Source organism: Ursus maritimus, unplaced genomic scaffold, assembly GCF_017311325.1.
Source record: "Ursus maritimus isolate PB19 unplaced genomic scaffold, ASM1731132v1 scaffold_17, whole genome shotgun sequence".
Classification (NCBI taxonomy): domain Eukaryota; kingdom Metazoa; phylum Chordata; class Mammalia; order Carnivora; family Ursidae; genus Ursus; species Ursus maritimus.
In genome coordinates, this window is record NW_024424119.1 from 42979578 (window position 1) to 43001176 (window position 21599).

General features: G+C 41.7%; 1 protein-coding gene across 1 annotated transcript in view; it reads right to left on the minus strand.

Moving 5' to 3' along the window:
- Window positions 1–21599, minus strand: part of ASTN2 (astrotactin 2) — an 844435-nt gene that overhangs the window by 153712 nt on the left and 669124 nt on the right. The window contains 1 exon segment of the mRNA XM_040631793.1: window positions 19819–20084. Within this exon segment, the coding sequence (XP_040487727.1) occupies window positions 19819–20084 (266 nt within the window).

Sequence of the window (21599 nt, forward strand, 5' to 3'; positions counted from 1 at the left end):
CCCCCAAAGCTGGAATAGACCTCTTCCTTTGTAACACATCTTCTCCCACCTTCCCCTATCATAAAACTTATTTTACTGTGTTAATATTTAATTGTTTCAGTGCTTATCTGTTTCTCCTTATAGACTGTGTACAAATTGAGGTTGGAGCCCTCCCGTCTGCTTTGTTTATTATTTAATCCTTAGCACCTGACATGGAGTAGGAGCTGTAATTGATTAATCAATTGGTCTATCACAAATTAATGAACATTAAGAATCCTAATCTTGTATACCTTGTCCCTTTTGGCCTTAGCTTAGAAGATTTCTCCTCTGCCTAGGGACTTAGGATAATTCTGTGTTTTTAACCTTTTCCATGCTCCTATCACACGTTAACTTTACTTCTCAGTCCGGCTCAGGAGATCTAAGAGCCAAAGCTCTTGACTTTTAAGAATCTTCCACATTCTCCAGTAAAATATGGAAGGGTTTTTTCAGCTTTTCACACAAAACATCCCAAATACCAGAAGGGACCAGTGCAAAATTACTTTGAAGTCTCTTTCTTAAATATTCATGCAAATTGAATATTCTACTCTACAATACACTTGAGCTGGTTTTAAAACGATGAAGGTTTCCTCCCCTCAAAATTTTTCTCACAGTGTGATCTTTGGGCCTCTTCCTTCAGTAATGACCTGAAGCACTTACTAGAAATTCAGATTCCCAGGCTAAACTCCGCCACACGGAACCAGAATCCTCAGAGAGGTGATCCAGAATCTGATTTCATATACTGCCAGGTGATTCTTATATACTATTAGTTCAAGAATCCCCTATCTCTTTATCTTGTGGCTTTGGATATATCTTGGTATATCATAGTGTATCCCCCTGGGTTAAGGTACTCCGGTTTGAGAATGAAGACCTATAGGATTTTATTTTAATAGATATCTTTCAGGTATCAGATACAACAGTTTGGCAGTCATATTTGAACTAAATAATCCTGTTGCTTTAGCCAAAGGTAGTGGGACCAAAATTCATTACTTGGCCTAAACTGGACCAATTAGGTTTTTTTTCCCTGGGAATTAGATTCAAATGGTCATTCGTCTGTGAGTGCTTGAACTGGCATGAGACACAAAGCTAGACTTGGCTACGGGGTCTTGGCTTGTTAAGCTACATTCACAGAGAACAGAAAAGTGAGGAGGGGAATTAAAGAAAGAGAGAGAAGCAGAGATGGCAGGCTCCTGAGTTACTGCTGAGAGTAGCTTCCCAGATGTTGGGGGCCCTGCTATGTTCTTTGTTCTTGGGTTACATGAGAAATCACTATATCATTATAGTATTTTCTCCAGTTTTTGCTTAGAACATTTCAGTGGGTTTCTAACTTCTTACCAGTGAAAGAGCCTTGACCAAGAGAAGTATAAGCATTCTGTTCTTGGCCTGGCATACAGGGCCCTTCCCACAGAGATGTCAAACAATCCCTCTAGCCTCATGTCCTACCACCGCAGTCTGCCCCAGTCCTACGTACCAGCTACACTGGACCACTTGTAACATGGACCAGACAAGCAACAAACTTTCTGTCAGCCTGGAATGCTTTTCCTTCATTCTACCTTTGGTCAAATCATGAACTCATTCTTTAAGACCCACTACAACTGCAATCTTCTCTGGAAACTCCTTTCTGATTTCCCAGCAGAACTGATTTCCCAGAATGGAAACCCAAAAGGTTTCCATTGCACCTTGGACAACATATCTGCTAGTGAGATACAATATTTTACTGAATTATTTATTTGTATGCCTATCCTGTCCACTGAACTTTTCCTTGCCTTATTTTACCAGAAGCTCCTTCCACAAGGCCTGTCCCAGAGTAGGTACTCCATAAATGTTCGTTGCATGACTAAGTGTCGTGTGGATGAGTGGCGAACTCTGAGGAATAGAAGACTGGGAGCTCTTAGGATGTTATCCTAGCAGACCTTCTCAGTCACCAGGGCAATAGATTCGCTTACATTGTTCTAAACTATCTCCAGACCATTTGTCCTGCCTGTCACTGAGCTGATAGCAGTTGTGAAAGTGATGAATAGCAGACCAATTATGAGCAACAGGAAACATCAGTTATAACTCCAGGGAGAAGACGCAGCCATATCAGTAGCCTCATCCATCTAATCATGAGTCATCTTCCCAAGGCATCTTGCCTTGTGACCTTGAACTGCCAAGGGCTTCTTAGTCTTATACAAATCCAAGTTCTTCAGAGAGCAGCTCCTCCTCTCAGCCTGTCTCCTACGAGGCGTTGCTCCTGGCCCACTCAGTCCTAGAAGGGAAAACCTGGATGGAACTCACACTTTTCCTAAGGGAAGCTTTTAGTCAAGGCTCCCAGCCCCACCCAATAGGCAAGACCTGTCTTCTAAGGTCTGCTGTCCTTTAACAGATAGTAACTCCTCTCCCCTGTGGTGAGAACATCTGGAGATGAGAGGCGGGTGGGAAGATTTCAATTGGAAGATTTGTCCAAGATTGTGGAGTTTATGTCGCAAAATGCTAGCTTAAGTTAATGGTGAGTTTCTGAGTAAAGGACTGCAAAATTTCCCTTCTGTGGCCACTGGTGACCTCATTTTTCCAGTACGCCCATTTTCCCTTGGGAGGCATCTGAAGGAGGCAGTCACTCCCGCTGATGAGGCCTCCATTCTTGGGCCTGTGGGTGGGGGCAGGGAAAGAAAGGTCAGAGGACAGGAGGGGACATGCTTAGTCTAGACTCAAACTAAGCCTATCTTTGCCTTTGAATGGGAGACTTAGAAATTTAGCTGGGGAGTTATGAAAAGGGGGATTTCTACACTATTCATTGTAGTCACAATTCCATCATGGTATATTGGGACTCTGAAGTCTAGATAGATCCCTTAACCCATAAAATGATGTTATACATGCTGGAGGGACAGCAGGACATGGAGGTTAAGAGTATGGTCTTTGGAACCAAACCCCTGGGTTCAAATTTTAGTGTCATCACTAAGCAAACTGATGAAGTGACTTCAACTCCATGTTTCATTTCCACAAGTGTAAAATAGGGATATATTAATGCCTACAGCAGTAAGGAATGTTTAAGGATCATTTGTAAAGTACCTAAAATAATGCCAGATCTATTACGTGTCTGCACATATATGTATATTTGACAATTAGATGAATGTTGACAAAGCCCTAAACTTGGATGTTCTCTCCATGGAAGCAACATACTTATTATGAATTATTATTATTAATTATGAACATAATAAAGTTATTATTTACGATTATTTATAGATAAAAAGTTACTCTAGGTATATCTATGCTCCAAATCATTTTTATTCTTTTTAACATTTTTTCAGTGGGGAACAATAAATCACTAGAACCAACTGCCAAAAAGACATTAAGATTATCTTTGCCTTTGGGGAAGTATGCCTTTCCCAGTTTCTATGAACTAACTACCCTTCTGGTTTTTTAATCAATGGATGTCTGAGGGTAAGGCAATTACTATTAACTATACACCTACTCTGCGCTGAATGTTTAATCATCCGCTAGAGCAGAAGCAGAAGAGACAAGGAAGAAAAGAAAGAGAAGGAAGGGGAAGTTGAAGAGGAAAGAAGCTGAAACTAACATCGATCAAAGTTTTAATCATACTAGGCATTGCTAAGTGCTTTATATATATAATCTTAGCTAAGCTAACAATAATTCTAGGAGTTACATCATCCTCATGTTATCTTCATTGAGATTCTGAGTAATTAAGTTATATCTCCATAGTACGTAGCAAAATAAGAATGTAAGCTTAGATCTATCTGATTCTTGAACCTTCTTTTCTTTGCATCTATCATCATATGTAATATCCAGAACCATCCTAGGAAGCAAATCTTCTTACAGACTAGACAATGGAACTCAGGTAGGATAAGTCACTTGTGCAATACTACCCAACAGGTAAGCGTAAATTCTGAAATTCAAATCTAGATCTGGTTGACCCCAAAACCTGGACCTTCTCAATCACATTTCACTAAAATGCCTAAAATCTCAAAAATTCACTGATAAATTTGTTTACCTTGAATATAAATAATACCACCTGAATATAAAATACATATCAACATATACACACACACAGATACACACACACACACACACACATACACATGCATACACACACCAATATATACCTACTATAAGAACATATCTATATAGTTTCTCCAGATTCCTTCAAAATAAATATCTGAAAATTTGAGAAAAAACTATGAAAGAAGCAATACGGAGGGGTGGGCAGAGCCTCACTAATGTGTACTCTTCAATCCCAAAGCAGCTACCATACTTCCATTTCCTGATATTCCTTCTATTTTTTGAAAGGAAGTAATAACTTCTGGTAAAGATTCAGGCTGAGCAAACTAAAGTTGAAGGAGTCAAGCTCAAGCTCTTCTAAGAGCAGACTGATGCTTCTAAGAAAGAATTGAGAACAGGGTTTTAGATTGAGCTAACAGAAGGTCCTTGTTGAATCACTTCATACCTGTTAGAATGGCTATTATCCAAAAGGTAGGAAGTAACAAGTGTTGGTGAGTATGCGGAGGTAAGGGAACACTTGTGCACTGTTAATGGAATGTAAATTGGTGCAGTGACTATGGAAGACAGCAGAGAGGTTCCTCGAAAAATTAAAAACAGACCTACCATATAAGCCAGCAATTTCACTTCTGGGTATTTATCCAAAGTAAGTGAAAACACTAATTCAAATAGATATGTGCACCCCAATATTCATTGCAACATTATCTATAATAGTAAGATATGGAAACAACTTTAGGGTCCATGATGGATGAATGGATAAAGAAAATGTATTGAGTGTGCATACACACACAGAGAGAGGAATATCATTTAGCCATAAAGAATAAAATCTTGCCAGATGAACATGGGCGGACCTTGAACAGATATGGTAAGTGAATTAAGTCAAAGAAAGACAAATACCATACGATCTCACTTACGTGTGGAACCTTAAGGGGAAAAAAAGCTCATAGATAAAGAGAGGCTGCTCAGAGGCAGGAGATAGGGGTGGGGAAAATGGGTAAAAGAGGTCAAAAAGTAGAAACTTGAAGTTATGAAATACATAAGTTTTGAGAATGTCATGTACAGGGTTGTGACTATAGTTAATAACACTGAATTGTATACCTGAAAGGTGCTAAGAGAATAGACCTTAAAAGTTTCCATCACAAGAAAAAAAATTATAACTACGATAATGACTGTTAATTATTAACTAGACTTATCGTGGTGATCATTTTGCAATGTGCACAAATACAGAACCATTACGTTGTGCACCTGAAACAATATACTGTTATGCATCAATTACATTTCACTAGAGGAGGAGGAGGAGGACGAAGAGGAGGTCTTTGCTGAGTTCTGAGACAAGAACTTCAATGAGATAGTGGAATAGCTTCCAAGAAGCTGAGAAGTGACTAAGAGGTGAAAACAGAGCAGAAGTTTCACCACCAAGGAAAAGTGAAGAAAAAGATAGTGACAGGAAAGACTGTAGAATCCAAGAAAGGTTATTTGATGATACAACGGGCTGGCCTATGTCAAAGTGTAGAGGAAGGAGCCAACGATGGGGCCGTCTCTACAGCTTACATGTTGAAACTACAGGCTACAGAACCACACAAACATGTTTAAATCCTGGTTCCAAAACTATTGGCTGTGTGACATTGATAAGAGAGTTCTCCTTCTGAGCTTCAGTATTTTCCCCACTCAAAAGTGATGCTTTGAATGCTTACTATAAACATGACACTAAAGACAGAAGCTATTGTGACCAAGGACAAATCCAGAAGTCTGGAAGCAAGAGACTTGGATTTTACCCTTAATTGTGCAGGACATACTTTCAGAGGCTAGTAATCAAGATGTTTGGGATAAAACTGAGTCAGAGTTAAGTTCTTTCAGAGGCTGATAATCAAGATGGTTGGCATAAAACCAAGTCAGAGTTAAGAACACACCGACTTGATGGAACATTATTGAAGGAACAGAGGATGTTTACCAGAACTAAGACCTAAAATGTCTCCAAATACCTGAAGGACTGTCACTTAGAACCAGGAGAGAGGATAGATTTTTATTGAGCTACTTCTATTGCTAAACGTTGCTGCTAAGCACCTTTCCTGGATTATTTTAGTTAATCTGTTATTTTCATTACTTTAGTTAGAAACAACTCTATAGGGTGATGGACACTAGGGAAGGTATGTGTTGTGGTGAGTGCTGTGTATTGTGTAAGACTGATGAATCACAGACCTGTACCCCTGAAACAAATAATATATTTTATGTTAATAATAAAAAAAGAAACAATTCTATAAAGTAGGCATTATTAAGCCCATTTTACTGGTGAGAAAACAGTATCCTAAATTTAATTAATGTGCCCAAAAACACAAAGGAATTTTGTAGCAAAGCTGATATTTGAACCCCCATCTCTTTGATTCCAAAGTATATGCTCTGTCCAGTAAGTCAATAGGTAGTCTATTCACTACAGTTTTGATCAACGGAACTAGAAACAAGGACAGGAAATACATAGGAAAGTATTTTGACTGAATAAAGAAAACATTCTAGTAGTGAGTGAACAAGTTGCTTATTGGGCAAGCTTTACTTGGAATATTGAAACACAGACTCTTACAGGGTATGGTAGAAAAGACTTAAGCAATAGACTGTGGTAGGACTAGATGCCTGGATAATCTCTTGCACTTCTGAGTCTACCTGCTCTTTCTTTCTCATAGGCATTATTCTGATCATAAAACAAAATAATGAAATGTGGAGAAGGAGAAGGGTAAGCAAGAGGAAGAAAAGGAAGGGAGGAGAAGAGAAGTAAGAGCTTGTCTATAGGCAGAAGGCTAAGCATGTTAGGCACCCATCTCATTTAATGTAATAACCTCAGAAGTTAGGTATTATTATCATTAACCCACCTCACATCTGAGTGAACTAGGGTTCGGAATTCCTGGCCAAGGGGCGCCTGGGTGGCACAGCGGTTAAGCGTCTGCCTTCGGCTCAGGGCGTGATCCCGGTGATCTGGGATCGAGCCCCACATCAGGCTCCTCCGCTGTGAGCCTGCTTCTTCCTCTCCCACTCCCCCTGCTTGTGTTCCCTCTCTCGCTGGCTGTCTCTAGCTCTGTCAGATAAATTTAAAAAATCTTAAAAAAAAAAAAAGAATTCCTTGCCAAAAGTCACATAGGAGAAAAGGGATAGCCAGGACTTGATGACAGACTTGACCAGCATCAAAAACAAAGTCTTAACTACTAGATTAGAAAGCTCAAGTTAATCTATTAGATCACCTTGGTCTACGGGTGTATCAATACTGGTTGTGGGAGACTGCCAAGAAGTCAAATCTAGTCAACCTTCTAGACCTAACTACCAAGTTACAAGAAACACAAGGGCAGAGGAACATGTTAGATGATACTATGGGGATGCAATGAGCAAAATCCAGACTGGGGGGAACGCTATTGGACAAACGACCTGTTTTTCTTAATAAAATAGCACAAGGAATAAAAAGAGAGGTATATAAAGGAAGGAACCTATAGATTAAAAGAAACTTACTTATCAGCCAATCGCAATGTCTAGATATTATTTAGATTTCACTTTGAACAAACCTAGAACAAACTTGTACCAAATATATAAGACAATTTAGTAAATGTGAACAATGATTAGATATTTGATGGTATCGAGGAACTGTTAATTTGGAGAGCAAAGTAATGGTAATGGTATTTGAGCTATTTTTTTTTTTTTTAGCCCTTATCTTTGGGAAATATTGACTTTAACATTTACACATAAAATTACATAATGTTTGGGGTGAGAGAGCGGGTGACACAGGCTTGGAATGAGTTGATCATATTGCAACTGGAAGGTAAGAGGTACATGGAGGTTCATGACACTAGTTTCTCTGCTCTTGTATACATTATAGTTTTCTAAACTAAATTGTTTTGGGTTGGGTAGCAGAAGACCCAGGGATTTAACAGTGTCCTCCAAAATGGGAGAATGTGGAGATGAAGCTGAAAAATAAAAGAAACATGTGGTCCCAGGAGAAGCCCCATTCTTCAATGGTTTCTCTTCCTCCCAGGACTTGAGTTTATAGCCTGGAACCCTTCCACTCAGAAATACTAGGAATGACGTGAGTCTGTTGACCAGAGAAAGCACTGCACAGACTGACTGTATAATGGTACAAACTCATGCTGCTTTCAGCTGCATCTGCGTGGTGAATTGTGAGACACATCTGGAACGACTTTTTGGTTCTTAGAGAGAAACAGAGGAGAGAGTAGAACTGTTTGTGAATTCTTCGTGGGCCCTTTGCATCACTGCTGACTGAAGTTATCTAATGACCCAAGAAGAGCCCCCCGTGAACAGGGCTAAACTCCAGAAAGGCCTACAGCTTGCTCTGTTCCTGGAAGCCCAGCACCGCCCCGCTGGGGTAGTCTTTGCATGGTCATGTGATGGATGAGTGATTGTGGGAGAGCTAGAAAAGGGATTCCAGCCTGGTTCTGATATGTGTTAGCCCTTTTGGGCTTCAGGAGGTCGCACCTACCCTTTCTGAGCCTCAGTTTCCTTATCTGTAAAATAAAGTTAATCATCGCTACCTTCATAGGCCTATTGAGACGATTAAGGGGGTCATTGTATGTGAGCGCACCATGTGAGCATAGCAGTGTAAGCTGGTAACTCATTTACTTTTCACTCATTCATTCGTCTACTCTCACTGAGGATTTATTGAATTTCTACTATGAGTCAGGCACGGCACCAGAAGCTGTTGGTGCAATGCTGAGTAAAAGTTTGCCCGGACCCTGTTCTCATGGAGTTTACTCCTTAATGTACAGGACAACCGTTTGGCTCAGTATCAGGAAGGATATTCTAGAAGTGAGGGAAACAGGATGCTTAGGGTCACTGAGCAAGCTGTTTGGGAATGTTCAAACACAAACTTTGCTACATTCGCAAGATGTAGCAGAAAGGAATCAAGAAGTAGACTAGGGTTGGATTAGATGCTTGTCCAATGCCTTCATTCCTCAGTTTACCTCTCTTCCTTCCTCACTGACACTGCTGTCATCATAGAATAAAATAATAAAATGTGAAGGAGGAAGAGACACAGGCACTAATCACTTACAAAACATAAAAGTATAATTAGAAACAGGGGCACCTAGGTGGTTCAGTCAGTTAAGTGTTTGACTCTTGATTTTGGCTCAGGTCATACTCTCAGGGTTGTGAGATGGAGCCCCATGTGTGTGGAACCTGCTTAAGATTCTCCCTCTCCCTCTCTTCCTCAGCGCCCCCCCCCCAACTCACAAGCATGCACTCACTCTCTCTCTAAAATAATAATAATAGTTAGAAACTTTGATAACTGCTATGGAAGAAAGATGAAAAGACTCAAGAAAGGACATAAACAAATGGGGAGCTTATCAAATCTGGAAGCTTCAGGGGCATTGGGGAGTGGCAGTTAACTCAGAAAAGGAGGGGGAGGGCTGACATACACGCCGATAAAAGGGAACAGCAAAAGCTCTTTGGCATGACAAAGCATAGCCTTTCCAGAAACCGAAAGATTGCCAGAGACTAGAAAACAGAAAGCAAGGAGGGTGGGGGTAAGATGAGTTTTAAGGAGTTGGAAGGGCCATCCAAACAGCCCCATGTATGCCAGCATAAGAACCTCAGTCTTGATCCTAAGGAACTGGAAGGCAGTTAAGGGTTTGAATGAGGAAAGTGATGAGAGTAAGTTTTAGTTTTGAAAATTTCACTCTGGCTACAAGGAAGAAAATTAACTAGAGGGAGCAAGGATCCTTGTTAGCCAATGAGGGGACAATTACAATAGTCCAGGCAAAACTTGAACCAGACTGGGTAAAAGTGAAGTTGAAAGAAGAAAAGAAGAAAAATCTATAGGATTTGATAATGGGTTGTAGTTTTAGAGGGGGTGAGTACAGAAAGGAAGAAAAGTATCAAGTATATCTGACTGGTTTCAGAATTACAAAAACTGAGAGAACACAATCAAAAAAGGTAGTCTTTTATGGCAAATGTAGTGTCTGCAGGACTTATACTTGAGAAGCCACTCTATTTCCATTGGATGAAGGGTTTCAACCCTGGAATGAATGCAAGTGAATCAGTATAGACAGTAGAAGTAGCCAATTTTTTCAAAAATTTTGGCCATTAGATAAAGAAATGAAGACACAGTAGCTGGAGAAGATAATATGTAGTGATAGTGTCTTCAGTAAACATTGGACTTCCATTTATGATAATTTAAAGAGTTGAAGGGAAGCAGGTAATAGAGAGTATAGCAAAATCAGAAAAAAGCTCAGGTGCTCAGGTCAAACCATGATTCTACCAGTTCCTATTTCTAGGGCCTAGGGGCAAGTGGTCTAACTTCTCCATGCCTCAGTTTACACAATGGGGAAAAAAGACAATAATAATCCCCACCATGTGGGGTTCATGAAAGGGTTCAGTGAGCTAAGTACATAAAGGGCTTGAGCTGAGCTCCTGGCACAATTGAAATGCTCAGTAAATGACTGTTATTAAAAGTACAAGGGAAAAACATTATGCCATTCTCTTTTTTATCACATTTGCTAACTGAATTCAATGTCCCATGGGGCGGGCGTAGGGGAAGGACGCCCTGTGCTCTGACATGCAAAAATGTCTGCATGTGCTAAGTCTGTATGTCTTTTGTATCTTACTGAAGCTGGTAGTCATCTGGTCCCATGAAATAGCTACGTTTTCCAGTTTTGCAAGCAGGCAAGCCAAGCATTAAGTTCCTCTTTTGTAATTGACCATGAGTGTGTTGAGTAATACGTGGATTATTTCTCCCTCTTTTCTTTGATCTTCCCTCTTGCCAAGGACTGCCTGACAGTCTGGTTTCTGGCCAGTGCACCTCCTCAGAATGCACAGAGATGGAGAGGAAGTGGCCCACAATAGCAGAGATTTACACCAGATTATAAGTACTTGACTTTCCTAATCCTTAAACAAGGAATTCCCTGAAGGAACTTCAGAATGAAAGAGACATATGAACCATGGTTTTGGATAGTGGTTCTCAAGCTCAGTGTGTATTAGAATCACCTCGAAAGCTTGTGAAAATCAAGATTCCCAGCCTCACCCCACCAGAGAAAAATAATCAGTAGGATGAAGCCAGGAACCTGTATTTTTAACAAATGCTTCCTCTATTCCCATCCCAACTGATTGTAAGGGACTTTGAGACACTCTGAAATCCAAGTCTCCATATTCCACTAGGTACTCCTGACCTCACTTGTTCTGCTTTGTTGTTGTTGTTTTTTTTTCTCTTCACCTTCTAATATACAATGTTATTTACTATTCTGATTGTTTGCTTTTTGTCTCCCACACATGCTCCAGTAGAAATTAAGTCTCCAGATGGTCACAATATATGCCTGTTTTTGCTCTCTAATGTATCTCAAATCTCCAGAATAGTGCCTGACCTAGAGGAGACCCTCATAAACACTTGCTAAAATTATTTGAATTGGGTCCCCACACTCCCAGCCATCTCAAATATGAACTTCTGAAGTGGAAACCCAAACTAACTGGTCATCTTATTTAAGTCTTTTACAACATTTGGGTCAAGAACGTTTAGAAAATATGCAGATGTCATGTATCTTTTTTGCCAGGAAAAAGAATTTGGTAATGTATACTTTGGCATAATTTTCTGAGGATGGAGATCCAAAGACCCTTCAAAATCAGAGATCTGCAGACCCCAGATTAATAACCCTTGGTTATTTACACAGCCCTGGTCCCTGAAATTCACCCTTCGATGGTTGCTGTTGTTAGTCACCTAAAAGTCACATTTATTTTTATTTTTTAAGATTTTATTTTTAAGTAATCTCTACACCCAACATGGGACTTGAACCTACAACCCTGAGATCAAGGGTTGCATGCTCTACTGACTGATTCAGCCAGGCACCCCTAAAAGTCACATTTAGTCATGTCCTTCCCTTGACCCAAATCTTGAAGGAGGACTCCCCATCATTTACATGGTTCCCAACTCCCTTGACGCAGCATTCAAAGCTGCCCAGAGCTCAGGCTCCTGCACATCATTTTTCCAGTTCGATCTCTCCCAAATCTCTCAGGCCTGTTGCAGAGTGACTGATTAAACAATAAGCTTTTGGGGCACCTGGCTGGCTCAGTTGGTTAAGCGTCCGACTCTCAATTTCAGCTCAGGGTTGTGGGATTGAGCCCCAAGTCGGGCTCAGTGCTGAGCATGGAGCCACTTGAGATTCTCTGTCTTCCTCTGCTCTCCCACCCCCGCTTGCATGCACTCTCTCTCTCTCTTAAAAACAAAAACACACACATGAGCTTTAGACACAGGTGTCCCAGGCTTGAATTCTGACCCCACAAGTCACTAGCTATGTGATCTTAGATTAATTATTTTTCGCTGTAAAGCCTCGGGTTTTGCTTTTTAATTCGTAAAATGGGCATAAGAGTGCATATTCAAATGTGTTGGGGGGCAGAGTGATATATTATTGATATATAGAGAGTGCATATTAATACACATAAAGCACTTTAAAATGCCAGGCATAGAGTTGGCACTCAATAATTGTTGGGCTTTATTTTTCTGTTATATAGGTTTGGCATATAGTATGTGACATAACTTTCTTTCCCCTTCCTTTCCAATATTCCTTAGTCTAGACCAAGGTTTGTCAAACTTTTTTTGTAAAGAACTAGGAGTAAATGTTTTTGGCTTTGTGCACCATACTCTATTCTGTGGCTACTACCGTACCTTGCTATCGTTGCAGGAAAGCAGCCATAGATGATATGTAAACAAACATGTGGCCACGTTTCATAAATGTTATTTATAAAAACAGGTGGGGCATGCTGGATTTCACCCATGGCTCAGTTTTCCAACTCTGACTTGGAGCAGCTTTGGAACTTTACAGAACTGGGTTCAAGCTTCTCTGAGCCTCAGTGTCCTCATCTAGTAAATAGGGATAACAATAGTACTTCCCTCCTAAGTTGTTGGATGATTAAATGAGATAAAGCATGTAAAGCCCTCGGCACCATTTTTGGCATGTGAGACACATCTCGTAGATGGTGTTATCCTCATCATCAACAGACTTGCCTCAAGCTGTTCCATGATCTGCCCACATCCACCTTGCCTGCCCCAAGAATCTTTTCCAGACTCTCTCTGAGTTTCTTTCTCCCACTTCTCTAACACTGTTGGAATGTCAATTGTATTATTTGAAAATAAGTCATGCATGAATGTAACATATGCAAGTAATTAGAGTTACGTATGTGGTTCTTCTGCTTCATTCACTAGACTGTGAGCCCCTTGAAGGCACAATCTGTGTCTTACTCCCCCTCTGTCATGTTTCCTAGCACAGTATCTGGCACACACTACGCACCCAAGGCAAGGAGATGGTGGCAATGGTGCTGCAGTAATGGTGACAGAGGTTGTGATAATGGTGGTGGTGATGGTGGTGGTGGTAATCGTGGGGGGGGGGGTGTGATCTTGGCTGTTAATTTCTTTTCAAAGAGCAGTCATTTGGAATTCTCTTCTCAGTGAGAGCCAAGAAGTGTAAATAGAGCAAACAAGTCTTTCTGGCAGAGAGAGAGGATCTGCTGGAAGGTCAGACAACCACAACAAGACCAAAATTATACATGGCTCTTCCTAGAGCGGCATGAAAAGAAAAAGAAAAAACAAAACAAAACTCACATGATTGGAAGTCAGGAGACCCGAGCGCTAGGAAAGAATCATCCATCTGTAGAGTATTTTATAGTCCTCAAATTGTTAGCAAAGGGTGTCTTAATTTTTCTACAAGAGAACCCTGTGGGGAAAGTTACGACTATCCATTTTACAGATGAGGAAACGGACTCTCAGAGAGATGAAAGGCATTGCTGAGGCCAGAAGCCGCACCTAACTACTTTAAATTCAGAACTGGCTATGTGACTGAGAGCAAGCCATTCTTCACCTTTAGGTCTTACTTTTACCATTTGCAAAATAAAAAGGTTGATCTATAAAATGAATAGGATATGATTTTAATATCCCCCTCTACTCATCAATGCTGCGGCACTGCAATAAAGTGCAAGATATGTACACCTTTCTCTTTCTAATATTAATTTAAGGAATAAAATTGTTAATAGCTCTCGATGGGAAATAAATTGCAGGTCACAGGAAGACTCTTCTAACATCAGAATATTTCCCTTATTTTCAGGGTAAAAGCTAGATCTGACCCTATCATAGCACCAAGAGGTAGGGGATGGCAGGGCGATAAAGTTAGCCCAGAATTTTCATGGTACAGCTAAAGAAACAGACCAAAACAGTAGAAGCGTTTGTGTCTAATGTCATTTAAGAATCAAGGACAGAGCCTAGTTCAGATTCCAAGTGTCCCAATTCTCTAGTTCTTCCAAAGAGAACTCCCAACCCCAACATGGATAGAGACAGATATTACATGCTTACTCTACAAACAGGTAAAAGTAAGGTCACCCAGTAGTCAATGGCAGAGAAGAATTTCAAATCCAGCTCTGTCTGTCTCTTCACCGTGACACTATTCTGTCTCCCCCACTTGGAGCTGCTTCTTCTTCCTCATCCAAAGGCTAAATTAACAGCCACACAAAGTCTTGTACATTAAGCACTAGCTGTGCTATGGCTTTGGGCTATGTGGGGTCATTTAACAGGTGGAGGAGGAGATTTATGTATTAATCAAACTGTCCATCATAAAGAATTTTTTCCTGCTGTCCTTGTTCTAAATCACAGCATAACATATAATGAAGGGCTCCTTTCCAACTGAGGCACAAGGCATCATCCTTTCGAATGCATTTATGGAGATGGACCCAAGGAGATCCCAACTGTCAGAGGAACTAGTGTCTAATGGTCCCCCGGGCTGTCCAGAGCACATCCTAACCCTGGTCCAGAATCAGAGGCCAGAACTGCCTCGCAGACCTCGGGCAAGTCACACCCCATCTCTGACACGTCCTGACCATGCCATACAATGGAACTTAGAAGTTGACTGAGCACCTCAAATATCTCAAGGACTCGGGAGTTCTTACATAGAAGAATGCTTGCATTCTATATCGGAAAGTGTGCAGGAGAAGGAAATCATTTTGCACATGTGTAACTCCACCTGTGGTATCCCTTACCAACAGAATATGAACTCCAGCAATGTTTATAAAGTAAGAAAATGCTCCTATAATCCCTCCATTCATGATCTGCCCTCTTGGGTTAACCAGTGACCTCTCCCATGCAGACACACAGATCTGACTCTAAAATGGCATGTCCCTAGCACTTTGGGCATCTGCAAAGTTATCAAGTACTACTTAGAAGAGGAAGTACCAAAGGAATCATAAAAAAAGAAGGGTCAAGTTAAGAAAAACAACATTTTTATCATTATCACAGAAAATGTTTGTCCATTACATGCTATGTGCCAGGTACTATGCATTTGTTATATCAGTTGATCTCCATAAAGACTTCATTTTGCAGATGTGGGAACTGAGGTTTGGAGAAATCATTCAGCATCACAGAGTGAACAGGAGACTGAAGCAGGATTCTAAGTGGAGCACAGAGCTTGAGCTACCGGATTCCACTTAGACACAGTCTCTTTGAAGGAAACTCAGAAAGAAACTTACTCGGCCTCTCTGCCTTCTCAGATAGGAAAAGAAAAACCCAGAAAGGAAAAAAAGGACTTGCCCCAGCCTTGCTGTGTCTCAGTGTCAGAGCCCAGGCCAAGGTTCTCTTGTGTTTTATCCATGTGTCCTCTACCTCTGGCTGCAGAGAAAAGCGAAGAGATGGTGAAGCCATGGGAGAAGGAGTGATGGGATTTGCAGGGGAGGTAGAAAACAAAAAATGATCACAAGGAGAGTGGCTACCTTCTTAGCACACCAGCCTCACTCAGTGGCCATATTCCCCTCCTCCACGTCATTTCCACACCTATAGTCAGCCTGTCCCCTCCACTCCTACCCTAGCCTGGCTCCCCTGGAAAAGCCAAATGCACCACAGCCCCTAGGCTGTAATGCACCTTTAAAAGGGTCTACCATTGGGGTTGGGGGCCAGGGAGAAGAAACTGGAGCCTCAAGGAAGCCAGTTCATCAGCCAGCTCTAACGTTTCCAAGCAGGGATGACTAAGAGGAGGAGCCTGCAGTTGAGAAGATGGCACCCCTGCCTGTCTACCCGCCCGAACTCTTCTCTGGCTCCCCACCATCGGGGCCAAACTCCACACCACCATAGACTCTGCAGCTCTTCCTTGCCCAGCCCTGCCACTTGGTCCTCAGCACTGCTCACGGAGCTCCCCTTAGTCTCAGCCCCGGCCACATGGGTTCTCAGTTTTTCAGGGAAATGGGCCGTGCCTGCTCATTCTTCAGGCCTTTGCAGGAGTTGGGTCTTCCACCTTGCTTGTGCTCAGGCTCCTCCCCTCCCCCAAACCCAGTCCTCCACATTCACTTTATGCACCCGACCCCCAAAAACTCAGTTTAAATGTCACTTCCTCAGGGAAACCTTCCCTAACTCCACAAGACCTCCTATCACACACTTTCAACCCACTGGCCTGGTCTTCTCTTGGAACTTTGCAGTCTGTCTTGACTTGCGTGATCATTTCATTCATACCTGTCTCGTCCACAAGACCGTAAACTCTGTGAAGATAAAGGCCAAGTGTTCTCATTGTACTCATCACTTCTCAGGGAATGACACAGTACCTGGGATATTGTAAGTACTCAAAAATACTGAATGAATGAATGAATGAATGAATGACTAGTGCTCCAAGAATTCCAGATCTCCTGTAGGGAGAACAGTGACATCTAGTGACTGCATTCACACTGGGGCTTGTCTGATAACATCCCACCAACTGGCCTTGAAAACATCTCACTGGATTTCCGAAGAAATGGACATTTTGATCATGCCGAGGAAGCTGGCATAGAACCCAGACATGGGGGAATCTGACTCCTACACAAGGAGGAAAAGAACCACCACTCCTCTTGTGACCACATGTGCCAAGAACACATCACCAAAGTCCTGTGACTTAGCTAGGACGGTGCCACATTACAGATGAGAGGAGTGTGGACCAGAAAGGCAGCACTGGGCCAAGATTACAGAGCAGTAAATGAGGATTTTCATTTACCTCCCCCACCAAGCCCTGGAGAGCTTGGCCCCATGCAGCTAACCATGCTGCTTCCCTCATCCACACTAACACAACACTGGTCAGACCATCTCGGTATTCACTGAAGTTTCAACAGCTTCCTCACAGGTCTCCCTCTTTCCACACTTGCATGTTCACACTCAACGCTCACCCTGAAGCTAGAGAGGTGGAGATATATACATATTAGACTTCTTGTTGTAGTTAGTGTGGGGACCTGATGCATAGAATTAAATTATCCATTGGCTTAGCTCATGACTCAAGCTCATTATTGCACCGTGCATGGTTAGGCTTTATGTACTCATCTACTTAGCGTTCATTAATTAGCTAGTTTTAATACTTTAAAAGAACTCCCACAAATCCACCACCCAAAATGCCAGGTAGGAACATGATAGCTCCATGTAATGAGGGCTCCCTCATGCCATTGCCCCGCCTCCCTGACTCAAGACTACCATCACCCTGAACCCTATGTTGACAATTTCCTTGATTCCCTTTTTAAATAGTTTATAGCACCTGTATTAATTCCAAAAATGTAGTGTATTTGGCATCTATCTGTTTTAACTCCAAACAGGGAAAAGGGTATCATGTTATATAAAATATGTTTTTGGGACTTAAGTTCTTCATTTAATATTAGGTTCATTCATCTCATATTAAGTGATATAATAGTTCATTCGTTTTGTCTGTTGTAGAGAATTCCACTGTATTCATATTCCATTGTATGCTTATTTAACTGCACTCCTACTGATAGCCATCTAGTTTCTTGCCTGAGGGCTCCTTCTGCTGCACGAATCTAACCCTATAGACTCCTTCCTGCATATCCTAAGCATCTCACTCCCCTTCCAACAGGATCCAAATTCTTTGAGCTAGTTTACAATAACCTATATGATCAGGCTCCTTCTGACCTCTCCTGCCTCACCTCTGCTTTCGTTCTATCTCTCGATCTTATTAGCCATGGGATGTCTTCCAGTCTTTGTACAGATCCTGTTCTTTTCTGCTTCTGGTCATCTACCTGACACGCTCGCCACCTCCTTACTCTCATCGCCTCTCTGTCCTCTGTGAAGCCCTGTCTGACCACTTACCACCCTCTAGCACTTAGTCCCATAGAATACTATGGTAGGAGGGCATAATCCATAGCATCCTATTGGTTTTGGTCAGGGATCTACCGGACTATCTTTTTTAGAGCCCAGGGTAATCTGGGAGTTGCTCCAGAGGGAAGAGTGCAGACAAAGTAGAGATGCCTTATCCACCTTCCTCTCCCTACTGAAGGAGTCGCATCGCTATTCTTGGTTTTATGGATTGGGGTTCCTGAAAGACTGCATTTAGAAAAAGTGTTCCATGCGGCACTGGAGGAGATAATGCTAAGTGAAATAAGTCAAGCAGAGAAAGACAATTATCATATGGTTTCTCTCATCTATGGAACATAAGAACTAGGATGATCGGTAGGGGAAGAAAGGGATAAAGAAAGGGGGGGTAATCAGAAGGGGGAATGAAGCATGAGAGACTATGGACTCTGAGAAACAAACTGAGGGCTTCAGAGGGGAGGGGAGTGGGGGAATGGGATAGACTGGTGATGGGTAGTAAGGAGGGCACGTATTGCATGGTGCACTGGGTGTTATACGCAACTAATGAATCATCAAACTTTACATCAGAAACCAGGGATGTACTGTATGGTGACTAACATAATATAATAAAAAAAACATTAAAAGAAAAGAAAGAAAGAAAAAAAAGTGTTCCATGATACAATTTTGAAAACCAGTGAACAAATCATTTATACGGTCTCTTCAAGACCAGGCATGCTGTCATGGGAAATGAAAGATGCAAAAAGAGGAAAGAGAGGAGATATAATTTCACAATTAAGCACATAGTCTCTGAAGCAGACCAACTTTGAGCAAATCAGTAAACATCTTTGAGGTTTCCTCACTTGTAAAGTGGGCATGACATTAGGATGAAACATATGGAATTACCATATTTTAAAAAAATTATTTATTTATTTGAAAGAAAGAGAGAGCAAGTGCGTACACAGGGAGGGGCAGAGAGAAACTTTAGTAGACTCCTTGCTGAGCTCGGAGGCCAACATGGGGCTCAAGCTCATGATCCCGAGATTATGACCTGAGCCGAAACCAAGAGTTGAATGCTTAACTGACTGTGCCACCCAGGGACCCCTGGAATTATCATTTTTATAAATAGAAAAATGATCAAATGTTGACAATTTCATATGAGTGAAACCAATATTTACATATAAATCAGATCTGGAGGGATGATTAAATGAGATAATCCAAATATAATACTGAGGCAGAGACTGCTGGGTTTTCAACAAGCCCATATATCTTCTTCCCCAGACCATTAAATAGAGTATAGGTCCCTGTTTTTGTTTGCAGACAGGTGTGCCCAGTGGCTGAGTTCTAGCCAATGGAAGGAGCTGCAATGATATTTGTCACTTTCAGACTTGGCCCACGTAAACTTCTCAGTGTGATTCTCCATGTTCTTTCTTCTTCCACAGCAACTATGGAAGCATCAGGTTGATGACGGCACAAGATAGAACAAGGTGGGTCACTTCTCAGAGTGAAGCCACTCATCACCAAAAACATTTATTTGGGACTCCGCACAAACAATAAATAACTTCTATTATATTAAGCCACTGAGATTTGAGGATTTATTGGTTATAGCAGCTATATATGTACTTAAAACATGGTAAGGAATCAATAAACGTCAGTCATCACCATCATGATTATAAAAGACAATCCCAATGGACAAAGGGCCCACAAGGGCAGGAGGCAGGAAGATTGGTACTTAGATGTGACTTAGCGGCTGTGTCAGGGGAACTCACCTCCTTGGTACCATTGTCTTGGATGAGGGTGTATAGTGGTACCACACGGTTGATTTCCAGCAGCACTGGTGTGGGGCTCAGCTGCTCCTTGCCCGGTCGGCGGCAAAGGTGGCAGGTAGATGGGCAACGGCCTTTCTCCTCACAGCGGATCTCTACACCTGAGATGAGCTGGTCATCCGACAGCATTTGGGCCGTCAGCAGACCTGAGAGGTAGGTGATGAAGGGCATGGACTTGAGTTCCTTCTTGCTGCCCAGCTCTGTGGTCTCTAGAGAGGGAGAAGAATTCAATATTGTTCAAAAGGTCAGACTCTTGAACCCATAGGGTTCAATGTGTTAAGGAAGTGGTATCCCATGGAAAAGAAAAAGGATGATACAGCTGGCCTGATGACTCAGATGTCAGAATGGTGTCTTGTTTTACTGCTCATATTAAATAGCCCCTTACTTTCTTTCTCTGGGCCTCACTTTTTCCATATTTAAAGTTGATTGGTTAAACAAGAGGATTCTCCAAGGGCCCTGTAAGATGTAAATATTCAAAGATATTTTTCCCAACAAGAAATTCCTGTCTACTGTCAATTTACACGAAGTCTACCTGTCTTTTGAAAACTAGCTCCAGTCCTATAATTTTCCATGAAGTTTCATGTAACGGGGGAAACACAAGCTGAAGTCAAGTCAATTTCCATGTAAACCCCAATTCTGCTTGATAATACTAAGGTAACTTGGGAAGGTCTCTTAAGACCCCCAAGCCTGTGAGGACTGATTCTGTAAAATGGGGTTATAATACTAACAAAAACAGTTATGAGCGGTAAATGAGACAGAAGGAGGGGGACCTATCTGGAAGAGAAATGATTTTCCCTTTCTTTCTGTGCTCATCTGTTCCCTTGTTCAAACTTCTTTTTCTCCCTTCTTCATGTGCACACTGAGATCTCATTACCCATGCTCCATTCTGTGCTGTCTCTCTTTATTCATACCACTAGCATTTCCCACCTCTGTGTCTTTGCTCACCTGTCCTACTCTTCCCCTCTGCCTCTTCAAATGTTTACCACCCATCAATCCTCCATTCCAATGTCACCCTCTCCAGGAAGTCTTTTCTCATTGCTCTAGCCTTTCTTCTCTGAATAAGTATTTCTGTTTATAAACCCTAATCTCGTTAAGCTCATTTTTTCATCCCATTTTCTGCTGACCTCCCCAACTACACGATCAGCTTTTGGAGATGGGACAATGTCTCCCACCTCCCGCTCCCCCACTCTGCTTCAGTGTTTAGCATAGAGCTAGGGATGTACTTGAGACTTAAAGAGGGGGATTATAGAACTCTGAATGGCTAGAATGACATTCATGATCTAGTCGAGAGGTTCTGAAATCCTTCTGAGGAACTCTATGGATCAATCCCAAGCAGCATCTCAACGGATAGTTGCAGAGGGCAAGAGGGAAACTGGGTAGATGGAACTCTAAACCCACATCTCAGCTTCAAATAGAGCAGTTCCACCTGTATCTCTTTTACAGAGTGGCCTTCTATGTAAGACTTCGTAAGAAGAGAATGGTCTATGGCTATATCAAAAAGCTTGAAAAAGCAAAGTGATTTGTACAACCCAGAGAGTTCCATTTACATCACAGACTATATGAATGGTGTTCTCAAACTTGTGCAATGCATAATCTGAGTGGCAAAACAGGGGGTCCTGCAATAAGGGGCAGAACTTGGTCCAGACAGCAGCTTCTCTCAAGCCTCGTAAAGTTAAGGCATGCTCCTGCCTCAGTGAAAACAGGGGCCCTGGGCACCGAGGCCT